This window comes from Podarcis liolepis, assembly GCF_965112155.1.
Source record: "Podarcis liolepis genome assembly, chromosome: 11".
Lineage (NCBI taxonomy): Eukaryota > Metazoa > Chordata > Lepidosauria > Squamata > Lacertidae > Podarcis > Podarcis liolepis.
In genome coordinates, this window is record NC_139565.1 from 15,588,187 (window position 1) to 15,612,151 (window position 23,965).

Below are 23,965 nucleotides of genomic sequence, written 5' to 3' on the forward strand. Positions count from 1 at the left end.
GCAGTAATAAGTCTGAAACTGGGTATAAGGAAAGCCTTTTCTTGCCCTTATCTGCTTATCGTGAATGGAATGCTACCATTTAATCAACACAAAATATGAAAAGGTACTAATCGATTTATCTAATGCAGAATGCTCATTACATTTACAAATTTCTGTAAAAAAGCATTAAATTTGAAAGGTTGGGGGTTTTTTTTACCTGCTCCCCGAGTGTGATTAAAATCTCCTTTAACAACTCTGCACGACTTCCCATCTCCGTTGCAGACGCCACAGTGGTCTTCCCACGCCAAAGATCCCAGGATGCCATCACACCCAAACTTCTGGAGGCGAAAAGGAAGCATCACGACATTTTCACGGAAGGCTTTACTGTGCCTCTCAATGTAGCTTGCAAGTATTAATATTACAATATAAGGAATTGACTCTGACGGCCAAAATAGACATGAAGTTAATGGTGTATCTGGTCTTACATGCTTGCCCATCTCCACTTTTTGTTAAATAGCAGTTGAGAAGGACTGGGGTGGGGTGGGGGACTTCTTAGCTTTCTTATTCTGGACTCCCCCGCCCCCCCCCCCCGTGGTTGCTAAGTGCCCCAATCCACTTGCATTCCTCTACAGCAGGGATGTCCAACAGGTCGATCGCGATCTACTGGTAGATCCCCACAAGGTTTTGGTAGATCACGGGTCGATCTCTGGCTCCCTTTCCTCAGCATCATTGAAACTGATTCCTGCCCTGCCCCCTCGTCCCACCCTCCATTGTTTTCTGATCAGTGGAAAGAAAGACGGAGCTATCTCTCTGTGGCTGTTTTCATTCAAAGCGATATTATTGTGAGTGACTTTTCCCCTTTGACCCTTGCCTTTAACCTCCCCCCCCCAAAAAATGGAACTTCCCTCCTAAGAAAGTATTTGTATAAAAACCGGGCTATCTTCCTCCCTAAAAAAAGCTCAAGAACTTCAACCTGAACCCCCCCCCCAAAAAAAACGGGTGTAGATCATTGCCAGATTTTAATTCTGAAAGTAGATCGCAGTCTCTCTGAAGTTGGCTATCCCTGCTCTACAGGATAACACAATTGGTAGAGCACGAGACTCTTAATCTCAGGCTCATGGGCTTGAGCCACACACTGGGCAAAGGATTCTGGCATTGCAGGGGGTTGGACTAGATGGCTCTCACGGTCCCTTCCAGCTCTACAATTCTATGATTCTTTGATTCCTAAGCAAGGAAAGGCAAGTCACGCCTATCAGTCTTTGGTTGCATCCATAACTCTTCCTAGGTCAACGGGGAAAGGAAAGAGAGATTCACGTAAAATAAAAAATAATCCTAAAGCAAGCGATTAAAGGAACTGAAACCCCCCGACTGTTTAACAGTAAGAGATTAACACTGAAACCCTATACATTTTGCTCACAAGTAAGTTACATTTTCAATGAAGCTTACTCCCAGCTAAGTGGGCGTAGAAGGGAAAGGACTCCTGGACAGTTAAGTCCAGTCAAAGGCGACTATGGGGTTGTGGCGCCCGTCCCGCTTCAAGCTGAGCGAGCCAGAGTTTGTCCACAGACAGCTTTCTGGGTCATGTGGCCAGCATTGACTAAACCGCTTCTGGTACAACAGGAAACCAGAGCGCACGGAAATGCCATTTACCTTCCTGCTGCAGCAGTACCTACTTAGCAACCTACAAGACTTTCAAAGGTCTTTTACTTTACTGAAGAATAAAAGCTCAGCAGAGAAAGTCCTTCATCATGCTGTTGAGGTGGTTGAAAGAGAAGTGATCATAACAGGATGCTTCTCCCTTCAAGGTATGCAGACGAGGAACAAGTCCCCCATCACAAGGAGGGACTATAAACACTGATGTTAGCTTTAGTTTTAGGAAGAAGCAGAATCCATAGAGACCAGAAAGAATGCATATGGCAAGTACTAAATTGCCCCCACCACCCCCATCCCAGAAAGGAAGACTAAAGTGTAAAAGCAGGATTCAGGGATCCAAACATTCAAGAAATACTGCACAATAAATAGATATTTAAACCTGGCTTCTGAACGCTGATTTACCTGACACCTGCCATTCGCACATATATCCATTTCCTGATGACCGCATGGAGTTCCATCCATCACTTTCTCCGTTATTAGTATAGGCTGGTCTTTTCCATTTGGAGAGCAAAATAATGCACAAGGTTTTTCTGTTCGAGTAAGTGGAAACCAGGTAAGCATGATAAACCTCATTTCGTAGATACAAAATTCTGCTTCTACTGGTTGCAGCACCAAGCTACATTTCTGCTATATTCCAGGTGGGAATTATGGACACCTCTTCAGATGTTTCACATCAGAGTTAGGTCAACATGCAAGGAAGGCAGCAACGGGGGGCAAGCATGTAAACTCCAACCCTACCATGATCACCATACTGGTCACCTCCACTAGTCTGAAGGCAAATATTGGAGTCTCCTGTACTTATGGATGTTCTCTATGTGTTTTAGAACTCTGGAAAAACAGTACTTTGATCTCCAAGACATGGGCAGCAACGGAAAAGGACAGTTGGCATCCCACCTGAAGGATAGTTTTCAATTCTCCATTGAAAGGGCTTCTCCCCTCCAATAACCATGGCCCAATGGGAAAATTTATGGAAGATCAATTGGAAATTCACAAACTGTTACACAATTAGAGAGAACTTTCAAAAAATGCAACATCGATGGTATCTAACATCATGGAAACTTTCAAAAATGTATAAAAATGTGTCAAGTAATTGTTGGAGATGCGGAGACTCAGGAACATTCTACCATATGTAGAATACATGCAGAACTGCAAAAAATGCTAAAGATCTCTTTCAATAAAAAACCAGAGGCCTACCTCCTGGGAATAACAGATCTGGATATTCCACAAAAGAGGAAGGGTATCTTTTTATATGCGGCGGCTTTGAGTTTTGATCGCAGCAAAATGGAAGAGTAATGAAATCCCCTCTATACAAGATTGGATCCAAAAGCTGACAGATAAATAAAATTATCTAAAAAAAGAAAAGAAAGGGCTTTCCCCATTGGCTTTCCCCAATGGCTGAAGGTGGACAGCAACCTGGGCAAGGCAGAACAGGGTGGGCTTAGTGCTGTATGACTGAGCTTTCGCTGTCCTCCTCATCCAATGGAGGTTCTGCGCTGGCATTTCTTTGAAAGATGTCCCTTCATCAAAGCAATCCAGAGAAGAAAGGGGAGAACAGAGGTGAAGGATCAGAGTGAATCAGGGGAAGGTGCCTAGAAGCTAGAGCAGGGTTCCCCAAACTTAGGTCTCCAGCTGTTTTTGGACTACAACTCCCATCAACCCTAGCTAGCAGGACCAGGGATCAGGAAAATGTAATTCAAAAGCAGCTGGAGACTCAGGAAACACTGGGCTAGAAGATAGGCACAGGTAAAAGAAGAAGTGTATGAAAGAAGAGAGGGGGAAAACGTTTTCAAATAGGCCTGAAGAGAAGTAACAGCAGGAGCAAAAGGAAGCAAGCTAGCTGCATATAACGGAGGCAGGAGCAGAACTGAATCGTGGGCATTCCTACTTCCCAAAGGGTTGTTTCCTGTCTTCCACCAGTGGGAGGTGCCATCAGCCCAGCCCACCAACCTTTCACTGGGAATGGGGAAATAGCAATGGAAGAGGCAGAGCTACATCCTGTTCTCTATTGCGTGTTTACTTAACTCTGATGCAGAGCACCCGAAGAGGGTTCAAGACATGCAGTATTAAAACGAACGAGAGCTACACAAGATCGCAAACTCCCTCTCATTTTAGTAGGTTAAGCACAAGGAAAGCTCTCCTTCCAAGCAGACTTACTAAGGAAGGGCATACACTAAAACCTTCCTTGGTCTCCTGCAAAGAGAATGGATGGGTTGAGACATAAAAAGAGAGTAATTTTCAGTGAGGGACTCTTCCCAAAGGAAAACAAATCAAGGGTACGCTTTGCCGGAGATGCACAAATGTTGGCTTGGCTTCCAAGCCAGATATTATTTATGGTGGCTGAGGATACCTCAACAATGTTCTCTGGAATTTGGGGAAAGGCAAGCATGCTCTCCAATAGCCTGCAGAAGGTAATAAAAGTTTATTTTGAGCAGCTGATGTATCTTCTTCTCTCCAAACCGCAGCACAAATAGAGAAGACCCTCTCGGTCCCTCGGTGCTCTTTCACGAGCAGAAGTTTGGGAGGAAAGGTCAACTCTTTAATTTGTGCTGCAGTTTGCTGAAGTTAAGAAGCACTCAACTCTCCTTGCTGCTCAATAGAGAATCAAACCATTGGGGTTTTTTACCTTCTGCAAACTGCAGAACAATTGACAGCCCTGCAGAAGTGACTTGAGGGCTGCCGGAAGCCCTGTTCAGTGGGGACATGTCCCTGGCATGTGTTTAAAGCTTATTCAATTCACCTTAAATACAAAAGGATTAAAAGTTATTTTCTGGACCTCGTAACTAAAACTCTCTTTCCTAAACAACCACATTTGATACTCTGTCTGAATAATATTTGCATCAAATGAAAAGAAAAAATCAGTTTCATCCACACATCCCTTTGGCCCTTCATTAAAGGGACAAAAGTGGTTGTTACTGTAATCCAGTGATCTTTTCTTCTCCAGGTGTGGTAACTCTGTCAGGGCATTTGTGTAGAATGGGCACACCCAAAAGAACCGAGTGATGAGAGCCTAACCCATCTTTTGAAAATGCAGGAGGTATAAGTGAATGACATTTATTCACAATCAGACATGTATCAATAGGACACTATTTTCTGTTAAATCTCATAATGGAATTTGCATAGCATAATCCATTGACTAAAAAAAGACTATATCAAAGCATAAATGCTGTCCTTGTGACTATTTGAGGCATTTGGGGTTCAAATCCTGCACTTTCAAGGGGAGCAATGCTTTTTGTTTGCAGAGTCATACGCTGCTGACATTCACACGAACTGTATAATTTCTGTTTCAAATCTTATCAGCTTCTTATCACTTGTTTCAGGTTATGATAGGACACTGTCCTAAACATTAAACATGGGGGGGGGGTGGAATTGAGCCTCATCAAATATAAAGAAGTTAGATAAAATCTGTAGGTGAAATCTACATTTCATTTAATAAACGGCTGGTTAATTCATAGCATTGTGACATATCCTCAAATACTAGCATAGCTTAATGTCACGAGTGTTATTCATCTTCAGGCTTTACATTAACAGAACAAAAACAGCCATTTTCTTTGTAGAAAAGGCATATGATAATTTGAAGCCAATGCATCTGTAGAGTTGATAATGTTCACATTCCAAACAGGGTAGTATGTAAAATATTTCTATTTTTTTAGACCATCAGGATAGGACCATTGGTTCATCAAACTCAGAATTGTCCACAACAGGGCTCAGTAACAATCTGGCTGATGGGCCAGATCCTGATTTTCCTCACCTCCCACAGGCCACAGTGATAGATGGGCCTGTCAATCCCTGGACTCCACCATGATGCCAGGTAACTGAACCTCAAAAGGAAAGAATGGGATGAACACATTAAAGATGCTCCCATTTCTTCCTTTATTCTTCCATGTCCCGGCTTGAATCCAGCTTGTAGATGCAAATGAACATTTTTTCCTTTGGAGTCTGTGTTGAGTTCAACCTTCCCCAACCTGATGCTCTCATGGCAATTTGGACTATAGTTCCACCTCCTGCCAGCTGCAGCCGATGGGACTTGTAGTCCAAAACTTACAGAAGGCACACAGTTGGGGAATGCTACAATATACAAAGGATTTAGGTTTGGCAATCTGTATGTTGGACTTTAAAGAACATATTCCATGGCCAACTAAGATATACATTAGTTGTGGTTGCTTGCCAAAATACAGTGCAAGGTATGTAAAACATTTGAATGCTAAAAGCCATGCTTCCTTCTTCTCCTTTGAAAAAATCCACAGTCTTTCTTCTTATTTCTTTTGTGTACCCAGCCTGACAAGTATGAAACTGGATTACACAGAGATAGGCTCACTGTAGTATTATGTAAACTGAAATTATTACATTAAAAAAAGAAGAAGACTTGAGTCGTCAGAAGAAGAGTTTGGCTTTGATATCCCGCTTTATCACTACCCTTAGGAGTCTCAAAGCGGCTAACAATCTCCTTTCCCTTCCTCCCCCACAACAAACCCTCCCCCCTTTATTTTCCTTTCCACACGGGTTCTGCTTCTCTTTCTCTCTCTCTCTCTCTCTCTCTCTCTCTCTCTCTCTCTCTCTTATTTATGTCTCACCATGTTCAGTGCACATGTAATTATGTACTTTTTGAACTTTCAGTAAAGATGTTTATTTATTTATTTTAAAAAAGGTTGTCGTTTTTTTGCTAATGTGTGAATCACTTGCTGTAAGCATAACACGTATCAGCACAATGCTAGCAGCAGAAATGTGAGATAGGCTTACCTTCGTCAATAACAGCCTGCCACTGGTGGATATGTTTCTGATATGATGCCCTTACACTGAAGACCTGACATTGCCAGTCCCTGAACGCAGGCACTCCAGGGGGACAAGAGGGATTCTCACATATTTTGTACTGTATTCTGGAACCGTGGCATTCCCCCGCTTCATGAGCTGGACTAGGGAAGACAAAACCAAAATAGTAAACTTGTTTGCAGGGGATATTTTGAGGACCTTATACAGCAAGAAGAGATTGCTCCCCCCCCCATTGTTCTTTGTAGTCAGAGATAACATCAGTGATTATCTCTAATCGGTTAAAGGCTTGCCTTTAAGTAGCAGTTAAAGGTACTCAAGGCGAAAGGGAAATCTAGACCAGGGGTCAGCAAACTTTTTCAGCAGGGGGCCAGTCCACTGTCCCTCAGACCTTGTGGGGGGCCGGACTATATTTTGGAAAAAAATATGAACGCATTACTATGCCCCACAAATAATCCAGAGATGCATTTTAAATAAAAGGACACATTCTACTCATGTAAAAAAACACTGATTCCTGGACTGTCCATGGGCCAGATTTAGAAAGCAATTGGGCCAGATCCAGCCCCGGGGCCTTAGTTTGCCTGCCCATGATCTAGACCAGCCTTTCTCAACCTGTGGGTCCGCAGATGTTGTTGAACTACAACTCCCATCACCCCTAGCTAGCAAGGCCAGAGACATTTGGGGACCCTAGCTAGCAAGGCCAACAACATTTGGGGACCCACAGGTTGAGAACCGCTGATATAGACGGTAACTAATGGCAGGCTCAAATGGCAACTGTCTTGAAGTCATCTTCTGCAGGAACATTATTGTCCCAAACTAGAGCTGAGTGAAACCATTCAGGATAGGCAAGCCTTCCTCCTTCCATCACAGATTATAAGAGAGAGAAGAGTGTTGCATTTGGAGTCCCTACACATGCAGTGAAAGGACTTGTGTGCAGAGAAGGGTAACCAAGATGATCAAAGGTCAATGAGGAAAGGTTGAAGGAGTTGGGTATGTTTAGCTTGGAAAAAAGGAGACTGAGAGGAGATATGATAGCCATCTTCAAATATCTCAAGGAATATCTCCAATATCACATGGAAGAGCGAACAAGCTTGTTTTCTCCTGCTCTGGATGGTAGGACTCAAACCAATGGCTTCAAGTTATAAGAAAGGAGATTCCAACTAAACATTAGGAAGAACTTTCAGACTGTAAAAGTTGTTCGCCGGTGGAACAGTCTCCCTGGGAGACGGTCCGTGGGAGGTCCATGGGAGGTTATGGACTCTCCTTCCTTGGAGCTTAGTAACAGAGGTTGGATGGCCATCTGTCATGGATGCTTTAGCTGAGATTTCTGCATTGCAGGGGTTTGGATGAGATGACTCCCTTCCAACACTACAATTCTATGATTCTACGACAGTTTTCATAGATCATGGGGAGAATTCAATATTACATTCTTCTGATCATTCTGTCTGCACAAACTTTTCTGCTCACCAGATGGCTCCCAGTACGTTCCGAGCACAATTCAAAGTGTTGGTGCTGACCTTTAAAGCCCTAAATGGCCTTGGCCCAGCATACCTGAAGGAGTGCCTCCACCCCCTTCATTCAGCCCAGACACTGAGGACCAGCTCCGAGGGTCTTCTGGAGGCTCCCTCACTGCGAGAAGTGAAGCTACAGGGAACAAGGCGAGGGCCTTCTCGGTAGTGGTGCCAGCCCTGTGAAACGCCCTCCCATCAGATGTCAAGGAAATAAACAACTATCTGACTTTTAGAAGACATCTGAAGGCAGCCCTGTTTAGGGAAGTTTTTCATGTTTGATGTTTTATCACTCTATTATTATTATTATTATTATTATTATTATTATTATTATTATTACAGTGGTACCTCGGGTTAAGAACTTAATTCGTTCCGGAGGTCCGTTCTTAACCTGAAACTGTTCTTAACCTGAGACACCACTTTAGCTAATGGGGCCTCCCGCTGCCGCTGCACAATTTCTGTTCTCATCCTGAAGCAAAGTTCTTAACCCGAGGAACTATTTCTGGGTTAGCAGAGTCTGTAACCCGAAGCATCTGTAACCTGAAGCGTCTGTAACCCGAGGTACCACTGTATTATTATTATTCTGTTGGGAGCCAGCCAGAGTGACTGAGGAAACCCTGCCTGATGGGCAGGGTATAAATTATTATTATTATTATTATTATTATTATTATTATTATTATTGAACAACCCCAGCTCTCCTCCCTCTGCGCAATGTTCTGGGGGTTCTTCTGACCCTCCAGAGCAGATTTGCGGGAGCTGCAGTGGTTGGAGAGGGAAGCCCTGTTGCATGAACGGGATCCCCTACCCTGGCTTCCTCTTGGGTTGGTTGAATCTGGGTCATGGTTTCCACAGTGCATAGCCAGATTATGGCTAATGTGTATACAAGCTCCGTGGTTACAGGCCTCTTATTTATACTCTGTTGTGAACAAGAAACAGAATTACAATTGGAGAATCAAGGGGATAGGGCTAAGTAGGCAGGATTTGGTTTCATTCATTAACCACATTAATTAGTTCAGCCTGATTTGTGTTGGAGTATGGGGGGGGGACAAGGTGTCCCTCACCTCAATGACCCCTGGGTGCAGCCCCTCGACCTCCAATGTTCACGCATTTAGCATGGATGTAAAAAGAGGACTTCTAAGCCCATTCTGCTGAACACACTTAGAAGACTTGTCCTTGCAAGCCCTGCGTTATGGTTTTCAATTGCTTATTATATCCTAACCCGGGATGGCTTGTGACGAAGGAGAGGCTAGAAAGCGTTTCGGCAAATAAAGAAGACTCGCCAACATGTAGTGCATCTGTGCGCAACCAGGTTGGTACAGCTATATTAGTAAATAATATTGCAAGGACAAAAAAAAGCTGCAGCTGTTGTTATCTACCCTGAGCATCTACGCTGTCGGCTGCTGACTCCAGTGTTGCAGGTTCTGCTGCAAGTGGTCCATGCGCTCCATTCACCCTCCATGCGTCCAGCGAATGACGTCCTACTGGTACATTCTCCAGCCTTGCACCACTATTTAAAAAGTCAATTTTCAGATTAATGTATGTATGTATGTATGTATGTACGTATGTACGTATGTATATATAGGGGACACATGAGAAATAATTCATTGCAATAATTCTGTTCAAACCATATGCCACATCGAAAGGGTAACCATTTTAGCTCTGATCCAGCACCTGTCGGTATATACATGCAAACAGCTCTCTGTATTCTCAGCTCACTACTTAGAAGGAAAACCAGAACCAAAAAGGAAATTGTCAGGTCCCACAACTGCTTCTCTGCCCATTTTGATGGGAGTGCAAGGCTAACATTGGAATACATAATGCACATCTCATTCCCCTTCTCCCTCAAACCTACTATTTGGATGAATCCTGTAACATTTCATGCCTGTTGACAAAGCTATCATATTCCTAAAGTCTGGGCATTCGGTACTCAAAGGGACTTTCACATTTTCTTTTTGGCAGTCTCGTTTTCCCCCATTGGTGTAGAATGACTGTGCTTCCTGTTAATCAAGTAGTAATAGGACAATCGGAGTTGGGGGAGAAATTTCTACAGTTCACATTTTACTACAAACCAACTGAGTTTGCATTTCCCAAACCAATATGCAAACCAAAATACAGTTGTTTTTCAAATCCACACTGAATTTGTGTTAAAATTTATGTTCAAGTTCTTTAAAAAAAAATGCATACAAAGGGTTCATAGTAGTGGGAAAGTGCACACAGAAATGTGTATATTTGTGAAAATAATGTACAAAAATATTTTCCAGAAGCACACTCTAAAATACTGTATTTAGAAATGCAGCATTTTAGAAGGAGTTATGGTACATACTATGTAGTTAAGGCTTAGCCTAACTTGACCTGGTTATCTTAGAATTTGAGGTCCATGTAATCCATTGTGGGGACATCACGGCTGCAAATTATATATATATATATTTCCCATATATGTGTGTGTGTGTGTATATATATATCCCATATATATATCCCATATATGTGTGTGTGTGTGTGTGTGTGTATAGATAGATAGATAGATAGATAGATAGATAGATAGATAGATAGATAGATATATGGGAATGCTGTAATGCATGTAAACAGCTTGACTTGTGACTTGGACCCATCGCATGACAGGAACACACCTTCCTGTTGGCTCTGGTGCTGCCAGGAAGGCTTCCTCTGCCATTGGGCCCTGTCAACTTGCCTAGCTACCTAATAGCAGCCATTTTAAGCCTCTGCGAGGAATCTGAGTTTGGGCAGAAACCAAGCATATTGCCCTGGAGTGGGGGTTACACTGACCCAAGTATGTATACTTAGCAATCCCAGTCACTCCAGCTTGGACAAGCACAGAGACAAAGCAGACACCTTACTTGCACTTGCTTCAGTTTAAATCTATGTGCCTGCCTGACCTTTCGTTCCCACTGAAAATATATATGGATTTTCTTCACTTTATGACTGCACATAGTCAAAAGCATGCACAGCTTGTGCAAGACTCATGAATATTTCCCATTAAAGAGTTATTTTTATGCTACTGTTATAATAAACTAGGGCAGTAATTCCGGACGAATAATATGGTGTTTTGGGAATTCTTAATAGGAACTTGAGATGCATTTGGTAGCATAAGTTTTTAAACATCTTTGTATTAAAAAGACATACAAGTGCAAAATCCATCAGACAGATACGCTACGAGGATTTATAATATTCTGGGGTGAGGCTTTGGGAGTAGAAGCAACTTGACTGATTACAGTAATCCAGAAATAAGGGAGCCGGTTTGTCAGATAAATGTGACCAACAACTTTCCCATTTATTTTAATAGTTTTGGATTTCGCACAATACTATTTATTTCATTCAGTTGCATTTCCCTTCTGAAAAAGGGATCTCAGTTTCAAGTACTGGATGTGCTTCATAATGGAATGAGAAAACGAGGTGCCAGTTTTTATCCTGCAGCGTGACCATAAAGAAGTATTTTTATTCTATTATAAAATATAGTTGTATGAAATTGCCATGCATAATACACACGCAGAAGCACTTGAAATTGGGTCAGGAATACAGAAAGAGTAATACATTGCATGCACAGGGGGGAAAAGACAACCTATTTCTTACAGCCTAATAAATGTGTTATCCTGAAGTTCTCGTCTTACGCATTTCATCATGGGCCAAAGAATTACTGGGAAAGATACTAGAGTCCCATTGTATATCAGTGATGGCTTCAATAGTTAAATCAATCGATTTGTTAGAGAAAATGAAACTTAAAAACTTTTTAATCAACAAAAGGTCAACCCAATTAACTGGGCTTCAGATTAATTCAAGAACCTTTCAAACCTGCCGCTGGTAAGTACTATTTAAACAGTCACTATCTATACAGAAATGAAATTCTCTTCAAAGATGATGCCCACTCTGCCATATGCACACGCCATTTAAAAGCAAAGAAAGAATGCTTTTTTTTGCTTCAGAATCCAATTGGCGGGTTTTACACTCCAGAATTAAGGTCAAGAAAAAAACTGCAAAACAACCAACCAAACAGCCGATACACAAATGTGACTTCCTTAGAGTAAGGTTGCAATGTACCTTTCCAGTGTCACAATCAGTTCCATCCATTGGTGGGTCCAGCTTAGTTTTGCATTCCTTCTCCCCTTCCACCTTGCACCATAATCCAGTGCAAATAACATGCTGGGGAGGAAAACAGACAGTAAGAATGTAAAAAGTTAGTATTTAAGTCCCGTTCCGTGCCCAATAAGCACAGGATGCCATTGCCCGGTGGTGCTGTGGCCCATAGATTGCAGCAAAATACTAGGCAAGGTTTTGCCCAGTATCCTCATGGGGAAAAGCTGTCCCGTGAGCCCTTGCTGAAGAGGGGTAAAGGTAAAGGGACCCCAGACAGTTAAGTCCAGTCGTGACTGACTCTGGGGTTGTGGTGCTCATCTTGCTTTATTGGCCGAGGGAGCCGGCGTACAGCTTCCGGGTGATGTGGCCAGCATGACTAAGCTGCTTCTGACGAACCAGAGCAGTGCATGGAAACACCGTTTACCTTCCCGCTGGAGCGGTACCTATTTATCTACTTGCACTTTGATGTGGTTTCGAACTGCTAGGTTGGCAGGAGCAGGGACTGAGCAACGAGAGCTCACCCTGTCGCAGGGATCCAAACTGCCAACCTTCTGAACGGCAATCCCTAGGCTCTGCAGTTTAACCCACAGCGCCACCCGCGTCGTCGTCGTCTTCTTCTTCTTCTTCTTCTTCTTCTTCTTCTTCTTCTTCTTCTTCTTCTTGGAATTTATATACTGCCCTATACCCAGGGGTCCCAGGGCAGTTCACAGAATAATGAATATAATGCGTCTGCCTGGGCAAAAGTGCTTTGTCTGTTTCACGAGAAAGTGGCTGCTTTTAAAGGCAATAAACAGAATGTGATCGAACTCTGCCAAGCATGGATATAAATAAAAATTATGCTTTGGTCACAGAATAAAATCTGTTTCCAGTGCACTCAAGTCATGGATGCTGTAGATCACAATTCAAAACGAGGAAGGAATTCCCAACTAGCTCATGTAAATTTTAAAAATGCATTGGTTTCTCTTTCCATCTTCTGCCATCCTAATCCCACTCATGCCAAGGATTCAGGCATGGTTATGGTAATTAGCTAGCATTCTGGCTCCTGGAAATACAAGTTTAGGCTTAAGAGCTAGATGAGGTCCTCATGGATCACACTTAATTCGCTTGAACATGAGCCAAGCTTGTTGTTTAGTCGTGTTCGACTCTTCGTGACCCCATGGACCAAATCAGGAACTAGGCTGGCCTCATTCACTCTCCCTGACAAAAATCAACTGAAATCTATTTCTTCACTGATTTCAAACTTTGAGGTAGCTGCAGCCCGGAGAATGGTTGAAGGGCAAACTTTTGTGTGGGTTACCGTTTGCCCCCCCCCCCCCGATGTTTTTGGGGCCAGCCAGCCAGGAATATACTCACTGCTTCTGTATATCTTAAGCAATATATGCAGCTAGGTTTATATTCAGAGATAACTGCTAGAGATAATTGCTCTTTCTGTGTATTTTGATCCTTCTAGCTTTATCCTTCTGGCCTGACGTTGCCTGTAAAATCAGCTGTGATATTAGATAAAACTCTTAATATATTTCCTCTACAATCTGACTCTGGGTCTTATCCAAAAACCAGGAATTTTTCTCCTCAGTGACAGAAATTCTAGCTCAGTTACAGCAGCCTTGTTTTTCTAAAAACAGCAGAACTGGGAAGGGGGCGAAGGAAAGGGTCAAATCTGCTTCACCTTAGGAATACACAGCAATCTTCTTGCCACAAAACACCTGACCTTTATAAACTGAAAAATGCAAGGGAGGATGGGAACAATTTAAGGTAGCTTTGGGTAGCTAGTAAGAGTAAACATTTTGGAACCACTCTATATTTCTTATTTTTCAACCCCTCGTTGTTATGGAACACAAAAAGCCAAAGAATGGATGTAATAGATAGTGGATAAATTAAAATGTGTCATCATTGTTACCTGCATTTCTTGGCAGAAAGAGGCCATTGGTCCAAAGAGAATTTGACACTGTTCATCTGCAGTGTATGTCATCCCTGGCAGTTTTGAAGGAATAATCACAGAGTTAAGGCTCTGGGGATTTGTCTGTAGCAAACAGTTACTGGCCTTTGACCTGGCAGTATAAAGAGGTTTAGAAGTTGGTGAATAGTAATAGAGGCTGGTTATTGTACTGACATAAAACATGCACACACTACAAAGAAGGAATTATACATCTTAAAGTGAACGCTTAGAGAACCATTCTGTTTCATTTAGTGAAACGCTAAGGTTTTAAATTAGTGTAAAGGTTGAACTAACAAATTATGACCATGAACTTGCATAATTCACATATTGTTTCAAATTAACCAGTTATTCAATATAAATTGGGGGGGGGGGAATAAAAATGAAACAAACAAAATCTAATGGAAGAGATTTCCCTTGTAAAGATACATAAATTAAGCCAGGTGAACATCTGCATTTAATTCCTATTTTTTTTGCACACAGTCCCTAATCCAACCCAACACATGGGCCGGCCTCATTGTTGGATCCAGACTCCTGCCAGAGAATTCATGAACAGTATTTTCTGGGCCTTCTTTGCTGGATTGGACCATTAGCTTGCTCTCTAATATTCCAAAAATGAACATTGAATGAAATTGCTCTGCCCCATTTTGAACAGACGTGTCTTTGAACATAAGGTAAAGGATCCCTGGACAGTTAAGTCCAGTCAAAGGCGACTATGGGGTTGTGGCGCTCATCTTGGTTTCAGGCCAAGGGAGCTGCCATTTGTCCACAAACAGCTTTCTGGGTCATGTGGCCAGCAGGAGACTCAACCGCTTCTGGAGCAATGGGATACTGTGATGGAAGCCAGAGCGCATGGAAATGCCATTTACCTTCCCACCACAGTGGTACCTATTTATCTACTTGCACTGGCATGCTTTCGAACTGCTAGGTTGGTAGGAGCTGGGACAGAGCAATGAGAGCTCACCCTGTCGCAGGGATTCGAACCACCAACCTTCTGATTCACAAGCCCAAGAGGCTCAGTGATTTAGACCACAGCGACACCAGCATCCCATCTTGAATATAAGAACCTTTATTGTAAAATACAAAGAATCACAGAATTGTAGAGTTGGAAGGGACTCCTAGGGTCATTTAGTCCAACGCCCTGCAATCTCAACCACATCATACATGACAGGTGTCCATCCAACCTCTGAAAAGTAGGTGGTTGAGCAGTTCCACCTTCTCTCTGTCACCCAACAGCATTTCTCCATCTTCTCCACACAAGGGACCTCCTACTTGCTTGTTCTTCCTCTTGCTTTGAACATAGCTGAGTAAACCTTTAAAAATTGATCTGGTGGAACGCTCTGTCACAAGAGGCTAGGGCCCTGCAGGACTTGATATCTTTCCGCAGGGCCTGCAAGACAGAGCTGTTCCACCAGGCCTTTGGCCAGGGCACAGCCTGATTCCCTCCTTTGGCAATCCTCACAGTACTCTAGCCCAATGGTTGCCATTAATCTGATTTGAATTAATTTTATAATGAAATGATTTTAGAATGTTTTATCATTTTACTGTTGTTAGCTGCTCTGAGCCTGGCTTCGGCTGGGCAGGGCGGGATATAAATAAAATTTATTTATTTATTTATATTTCTATCCTCTTCCTTCAATTAGCTCTCATGTTCTCTTGCTGGATAATCCAATAATGCTGAAAGCTGAGATACCACACTTTCAAAACTGTTCAACAGTACCTTTTGAACCTGATACAGAAGCTGCTACAGGGTGCTGAAAACTTGGCATGTCTGAAATTTATAGCCATCAAAGGAAATAAATGAATAGATGTAAAAGCTGACATTAAGCAATTCCACTTCTTGAATGAATTACCTGAGAAATCTTTCCAGATCTTCCCTGCTGCACCGGGACCATGAAACATCTCCAAGATTCTGCCCTTTGATCCATTCTCCAGACATGATATGGAGACCATCTGCACAAGATGGGTGGTCATTGTCATGATTTATTCCCATGCTAAAAATGTGAAAGCATTGAAAGTAGAGCTTATTTTAAGAGGGAAATATATAAATAGTTTTTAAACTGCTCACAGAAAGGCAGTAGTTTCCTCCTCCCTTTCAAAATAGACATACCATGTTTTTCACTCTATAAGATGCACCAGACCACAAGACGCACCTAGTTTTTGGAGGAGGAAAACAAGAAAAAAAATATTCTGAATCTCAGAAGCCAGAACAGCAAGAGGGATCGCTGCGCAGGGAAAGCAGCAATCCCTCTTGCTGTTCTGGCTTCTGGGATAGCTGCGCAGCCTGCATTCGCTCCATAAGACGCACACACATTTCCCCTTACTTTTTAGGAGGGAAAAAGTGAGTCTTATAGAGCAAAAAATACGGTACTTCCCAGTAAGCGATATCCATATGTACATAATATTTCTCTTTAAAAAATGATTTGACCCAATATATTTACCTATAATCCATATTTAATCACACACACACACACACACACACACACACACACACACTGGTGGCAACACGTTGTAGTTGTTCACAGTTATTCAGCAGATTAGTACATCTGACTCAAAAGTTTGTCCCACCAAATTTAATGAAGGTAAAGGTAAAGGTACCCCTGCCTGTACGGGCCAGTCTTGCCAGACTCTAGGGTTGTGCGCTCATCTCACTCTATAGGCCGGGAGCCAGCGCTGTCCGCAGACACTTCCGGGTCACGTGGCCAGCGTGACAAGCTGCATCTGGTGAGCCAGCGCAGCACACGGAACGCCGTTTACCTTCCCGCTATAAAGCGGTACCTATTTATCTACTTGCACTTGGGGGTGCTTTCGAACTGCTAGGTTGGCAGGCGCTGGGACTGAACGATGGGAGCGCACCCCGCCGCGGGGATTCGAACCGCCGACCATGCGATCGGCAAGTCCTAGGCGCTGAGGTTTTACCCACAGCGCCACCCGCGTCCCAAGTTTAATGAAACTTGCTGCTAAAGACTGAAATCCTCATAGGAAGCTCACTAAATTGAACAGGACTTCAGATGTGGTTAGGACTGCAGCCTTCATGAAGCAAGCTCAACAAGACTGTTGGTTGGAGGTCTGCTCAGAAGTTAGGCTGCTTAAATTCTGAGAACTGAGTAAATTTCAGAACTGCTAATGTTGCTCCCTGCCTTGCAAGCCTTTCCCCACCTGACTGACTCCAGCTACAAAAACTGAGGCTGCTGAAGAGGGCCGAGAGCATATTGGCTGTGTCTTAGTGCAAACCAAGGTCATCAAGCCTGAGCTTCCACAACCAACGCCCTCCATGAACCAGCATTGGCGGCAGCAGCACCAGATATATGTTCTATGTTTACAATACAGTGGTACCTCGGGTTACATACGCTTCAGGTTACATACGCTTCGGGTTACAGACTCTGTTAACCCAGAAATAGTGCTTCAGGTTAAGCACTTTGCTTCAGGATGAGAACAGAAATTGTGCTCCGGCAGCGCGGCATCAGCAGGAGGCCCCATTAGCTAAAGTGGTGCTTCAGGTTAAGAACAGTTTCAGGTTAAGTACAGACCTCCGGAACGAATTAAGTACTTAACCTGAGGTACCACTGTAATACTTGATGCGCTTGCCAGTTACGCTGTTTTAAATATGCATTTTATATTTGATTTCCTCTAGTAATGTTTTCTTTTGAAATAAGGTATTTATTTCTAACTTGGTTGTGTTAAAACTGCACTCTGCAATGACCTAATTTGTAATGTTTTATTTTGAAATCTTTAAGGAACATTTTAGTTTCTTGTTAATTATGTTGTTTTGAATGTATAATTTATATCTGACTTTCTTTTGCAATGTTTTATTCTGGGTTTGACATTTTAACATAGGTTGTAAACCACTTTCTGATATATTTTTTTAAAAAATGAAAGCGATATAGAAGTGAAATGAATTATTTATTTATTTATTTTATTAAATTTGTATATATCCATAGAACACAACATAAAATGGCAATATAAAAACCACAAAATACATAATAAGAATGAGAACAACAAAAAACAATAATTCCCTCTCTCAAAACGCATTTAATGCCCAATGACTCTAACAAGCATCTTTTCCACAGGGAAGCATGGACAAAATATATGTTATTTGCTCCCCACCCCCACCCCCACCCCATCTTATTAAATAAACGACTGTCTACCCATCCCAATATTCACCATTTCAAAGCTTGAAAAGATTCAGAAATACCGCTTCTGAAGGCTGACTCCTTATAACTTTTAGGTGGAGGGAAAAAAGAAGGTGGAGGGAAAGAAGGAAGACTGGAGAGATGTGGGGTTGAAAAACCAACTAGATTAACAGCACAGCTAAGGCTGCATATAAGGATTGTACCTTCTGGGTTTCTCAAGTTGCACAAATCAGATAAACTAATTTTAGGGAAGCATCGTAGCTACTAAGACTACAATGTAATGCAAATCCCTCTCTCTCTCTCTCTCTCTCTCTCTCTCTCCTCCACCTCACACCAACAATTGTAGCCGTCTGGCCCAGATCCAAAGTATGTGAATTCTGCACTTTCCCTCCTGCAGAGCAAACCAGTTTCCATCTGTCAAAGAGCTTTTCTTGCCAGGCATCCTTACGTTGAAACATCCTGAACTGACAGCCCAACTAACACACTCCTGTCAGCCAACAATCCAGCCAAAACTAAAGCCGAACGAAACCTTGCACAACAAATCCAGTATTTCTGTGATGACACAGGCATATTAATGACTGGTTGCATCGAGACTGTAGCCTAAGTTTTGTTTGTTTGTTGTGTGTATGTTTTTCAAAGTCTGTTTCATTACTCCCAGCAGATACTACAGTATTCTCTATCTCAGGGGTCAGCAAACTTTTTCAGCAGGGGGCCGGTCCACTGTCCCTCAGACCTTGTGGGGGGCCGGACTATATTTTGGGGGGAGGGAAATTAATGAATTCCTATGTCCCACAAATAACCCAGAGATGCATTTTAAATAAAAGGACACATTCTACTCATGTAAAAACACACTGATTCCCAGACGATCTGCAGGCCGGATTTAGAAGGCGATCGGGCCGGATCTGGCTCCCGGGCCTTAGTTGCCTACCCATGCTCTATCCCTACTGCAGTGGTACCTCAGGTTAAGTAAAGTCATACCTCGAGTTAAATATGCTTCGAGTTGAGCGCGTTCGAGTTGCACTCCTCGGCAACCCGGAAGTAACGGAGCGCGTTACGTCTGGGTTTTGGCGCTTGTGCATACGCAGACGCTCAAAATGACGTCACACGCATGCGCAGAAGCGGCAAAAACCGGCGTACGTGTGCACAGATGCGCCGTCGCTAGCTACGTTTACCTCTAGATGCGAACAGGGTTCCGGAACGGATCCCGTTCATATCTAGAGGTACCACTGTACTTAATTCATTCTGGAGGTCCGTACTTAACCTGAAACTGTTCTTAACCTGAAGCACCACTTTAGATAATGGGGCCTCCTGCTGCTGCCGTGCCGCCGGAGCACGATTTCTGTTCTCATCCTGAAGCAAAGTGCTTAACCTGAAGCACTATTTCTGGGTTAGCGGAGTCTGTAACCTGAAGCGTATGTAACCTGAAGCGTATGTAACCTGAGGTACCACTGTAACTTCAATCAAGCCACGCTGCCAGATGACAAGGGGCAAGTTTTCATTTGACAAGATCAACCATAATAATAACTGTGTACATTTAAAAAGTAACTATACTTCTTGGATTCAAAATGGAGTAAGGAAGCATTCTGGGGCTCTGAGGGTTTCCTAGGGAGTGATAGTGGGAACAAAAACCATTGCATGGTGGTGCCAAAAAAGGAACTTTAATCCACATTTGTAAGCAAGCGTTTTTACGAATTGTCGTAAGAGTTCTTCCTGACAAACTCAAGACAGTGATTCCCACTTGGGTAATAGTAGTACATTTGTGTGTGAATAAATTATGGCATGATATTGATGACAACTGTTGGATTGCTGCTTGCCTTTCCGATACGGTTTGCCCTCACTAAAGTGGATCATCACCAAAGCAAAAATTAAGACCAAAATTTTACACATACAGGCCTGTGAATCAGGTCCATCAAACTCAATGGGGGTTTATTTGGGGCAGACATGCGTAAGAATGGTCTGCACTTTCACACAGATTCCAAAACACAGAAACCTTGTCGTGTAGCTATAGAAGACCTATTTACTCCCAAATAATATTGCTTGCAAAAAGTACCAATTAAATTGAACAGAAAGGAAAGCAGAAGATGAAGAGCAGCAACCTAGTTGTTTAACAGAGAAGACTTAAACTACCCCAAAGTTAAAAACATCTGTTCAAAAGGTCAATGAAAGTGGAAAATACTAGTGAATCCCAGTCGTCTTGTATGTCATTGTGTCATTTGTCAGAATCTAATGTGTGAATATTTGTGGCTGACTGGAGAGGCCTATATGACTCACTAAAAGTTTATGCAGAAACTGTACAAGTAAGGAGTTTGCGGCCCCCATTTACATAATCCAAGAGGTAATTGTCTGTGTTATATGTATTTACAATGTGCTTTCATTCTGGGGTTTTTTATTTCAGAACACTTGATTCTAGATGGGGATTACGATCCCCCGTAGAATCGGGTGTACCAGGTGAGTGTTCTGTTGGGATCTAGCAATGTTCCTGAATGGCTAGGTTGCGTCTGCAATAGCTAAGGGTACATTTTTCTCCCATTTACACCTTGGTGTGTTTTGGTTTTTTAACACCTGGGCCAATATTTATGCCTCAGTAATCTCATGGATTGACGATTGCAATGTACTCTCTGTAAGGATGACTTTAAAAACCAGTTTGGAATTTTCATCCGATCCCAAACAGCTAACTAACAGTATAACTAAGGGCTCTTATTGTTCCATTCCTGGCCAAACAGGATGTCGCACATAAATGTTGTCATTGAGGATGCCACAATCAACAGAGCAATCTGTATCTCACATGAACACAGTGGGACTGTTATCTGAGTAAACATGCACAGAGTTGCACTCCAGGTATCTGTCAATTCTGGATGGGTTTTTGGAAGACTCTTGTGCATGAATTTATTCTGTGTGTGGAGATCAGTGTACACTGATCAATGCACAATCTTCGCAGTAAGGCTCTATTCCGATGGCATGAGTATCCAGAATTGGCCTTTGCAGTCATTTACGGACACACCGTTAAGACAATATTCATGGAAGGCAATCTTACTCAGCTACGAGTTATGGCCGAAAAAGAAGGTATCTGTAAGAACATCCAACTGTGGATGCTTTTCTGTTCTTGGCTATTGAAGCAATTCAGGTCTTTAGATAAACAATTCATTGCTTTGGGGTGCAATCCTGCAATCTGTTGGCAGCAGAAGCAGGCTATCTAGCAGAGAGGAGCTCTGCCCTTGGGACCTGTGATTCTCAGATGAAGGACAGTGTATGAATAAGCAAACATATTAGGGGGAAATCTCTTATCAGGTTTTAAAGCTGAATTGCAATAGCAAGAATATTCCTCTTATTAATCTCTTTTCCATCTTTGCCCTACTTCTCTTCTAATTCTCTCTTGGATACTAAATTTTCATCTCAAATATCTTTCCTAAGCTTGAGGAAAGTTGGTGTTCACTTGCGCAGGATATCTGTGAATAAAAATAAATCTATAAATCTGGAGCGTTACCGCTTATCCATATCCAATGTACACTTTTAGTGTTGTTGGGTGAATTGTGGTTTGGCTGGCCTGTCGCCTTATTGCTCTGTTTTATTTGCTGGTGCTCCGCTTTCGGTTCTGTAACACTTGCTGCTCTCAAAATGCTTGGGCAATAACGGCTGTAAAGCTAACGCGATCCCCTGCCCGCCCCAAAGTTAGCATAATAACAAGACTTCTGGGGACAGTGGAAAGGCAGAGCACACAGCAGTATCTGAAAGAAAGAATGTGTTGTGTGTTTGCTGGGGATGTTTTCGCCTGCCTCGTAGCAATTGTCACAACTTTGTAAGGTTTGGCGGTTAGGCATTGGAATAGCGTTGTGGGAGGGGGGGAGGGGCAGCCATCACCTGCCCCTCCATGCTCAAGGGTATTCCATTAAAGGAATCTGGGGGTGTGGATCTCATCCAAAGCCTGCGGAGGGTCAGCAATTTTTTTCAGCAGGGGGCCGGTCCACTGCCCCTCAGACCTTGTGAGGGGACGGACTATATTTTGAAAAAAAAAAATATGAATGAATTCCTATGCCCCACAAATAATCCAAAGATAAAAAGGTAAAGGGACCCCTGACCATTAGGTCCAGTTGTGACCGATTCTGGGGTTGCGGCGCTCATCTCGCTTTATTGGCCGAGGGAGCCGGTGTACAGCTTCCGGGTCATGTGGCCAGCATGACTAAGCCGCTTCTGGCGAACCAGAGCAGCGCACAGAAACGCCGTTTACCTTCCCGCCGGAGCAGTACCTATGTATCTACTTGCACTTTGACATGCTTTCAAACTGCTAGGTTGGCAGGAGCAGGGACCGAGCAACGGGAGCTCACCCCGTCACGGGGATTTGAACCGCTGACCTTCTGATCAGCAAGTTCTAGGCTCTGTGGTTTAACCCACAGCGCCACCCGCGTCCAATCCAGAGATGCATTTTAAATAAAAGCACACATTCTACGCATGTATAAACACCAGGCAGGCCCCACAAATAACCCAGAGATGCATTTTAAATGAAAGGACACATTCTACTCATGTCAAAACACGACCATCCACAGGCCGGATTTGGAAGGCGATTGGACTGGATCAGGCCCCCAAGCCTTAGTTTGCCTGCCCATGGACTAGAGCAATGCCACAACCCCATCGGGAACCCAGGGGATGCTTGAGTCGATCCACATTGGCAGGGCTCCCCCTACTGGTGGTTTACCCTTACCAGACTTCCTGCAAGGTGGGCAGGGAGTCAGATATAGTCTGTTGGTGCCAATGCCTAAGCCAATACAGCTCACATTCTGTAAGCAATAAAGTTGTGGCCTAAATTTGCCCATTAACATTAACCTAAAATTCTGTGTCCTTGTGTCTTTATTCTCCTGGGGGTGGCTTGGGGGCTTTGACACACAACAATGATCGACTGAAAGGAATGTCATTGGCATGCTTTGTGTTTCCAGGATGCTGATCACAAGCAGGGAAATGGGCAGACAATGTAGAATTGTCAGAGTGACATCGGCCGGTTAGCATTTTTCTAAAACAAATGGTTTCGCAAGCCACATTTGACACCCTGTCTAGTAGGAGTAGAGAAATCTCCCCATTAATGGCTATGAAGATGTTGGGGTGCCATAGCCAATACCACACAACTGCATGCTTGCTGACTATACAAGTGTCATCAGCTGCAACTATCCACAGAGCAAACGGTGGATGTTGGCTGCAGAATGCACACATGCAGAATCTCAGACAAAAGAAACAGTCAGGATCAGACAAACCCTTTGAGAAGCCTTCATTGATTGGCCCCACATTCACTCACACACATACACAGAGACATCTTGTACTTTCTGTCCCTTCCAGCCAGGACAGGACCAAGATAACTTCCTGCAGGGCAACTTTTCTCTGTGTTTTGGTTTATAACCAAGAGAAGCCGATGTGGTTTTCACCATGGCAATCTTCTTCAAAAGCCTGTTGTAGTATTGCAAGGTTCTACAGAATGTAATTTAAAACCAATGCCTTAAAAGATTATTTGACAACAAGAACAGGAGTTGGGTGGAGAATGCTAAGGAGGCATTTGTAGATGAAAATCTTTGGCTAGGGGGTTAAGCACCTTTCCTGATCCACTAGATCAGGCATGATCAAACTTGGCCCTCCAGCTGTTTTGGGACTACAACTCCCATCATCCCTATCTAACAGGATGATGATCAGGGTTGATAGGAACTGTAGTCCCCAAACACAAGTTTGGCCATGCCTGCACTAGATAACCAATGTGATTATCCCCTTTTGTTCCCCTAAATTTGGTGCATGTGGGTTTGGAAATTTCATGTATGCCTAGAAAACACATTAAGTGTAGCTTCCAGTTCCAGAAATTCAAAAATATACTTTGTTTTACAATAAAATTTATTGCTCTTTTTGCTCTCTTAACCAGCAGCTAAATACTTCAA

At 43.0% G+C, this 23,965-nt stretch overlaps 1 protein-coding gene across 2 annotated transcripts in view; it reads right to left on the reverse strand.

Annotated features, from left to right (window-relative positions):
- The window catches only part of ADAMTS19 (ADAM metallopeptidase with thrombospondin type 1 motif 19), a 124,588-nt gene that overhangs the window by 38,188 nt on the left and 62,435 nt on the right, over window positions 1–23,965 (reverse strand). For both annotated transcript variants that reach the window (XM_083464410.1, XM_083464409.1), the window contains exons 9-15: window positions 15,780–15,920; window positions 13,891–14,041; window positions 11,958–12,059; window positions 9,281–9,411; window positions 6,370–6,542; window positions 2,035–2,162; window positions 197–317 (exon numbers count right to left, since the gene is read on the reverse strand). In XM_083464410.1, coding sequence (XP_083320536.1) covers window positions 197–317; window positions 2,035–2,162; window positions 6,370–6,542; window positions 9,281–9,411; window positions 11,958–12,059; window positions 13,891–14,041; window positions 15,780–15,920 — 947 coding nt within the window. The remainder of the gene's footprint in view (window positions 1–196; window positions 318–2,034; window positions 2,163–6,369; window positions 6,543–9,280; window positions 9,412–11,957; window positions 12,060–13,890; window positions 14,042–15,779; window positions 15,921–23,965) is intronic.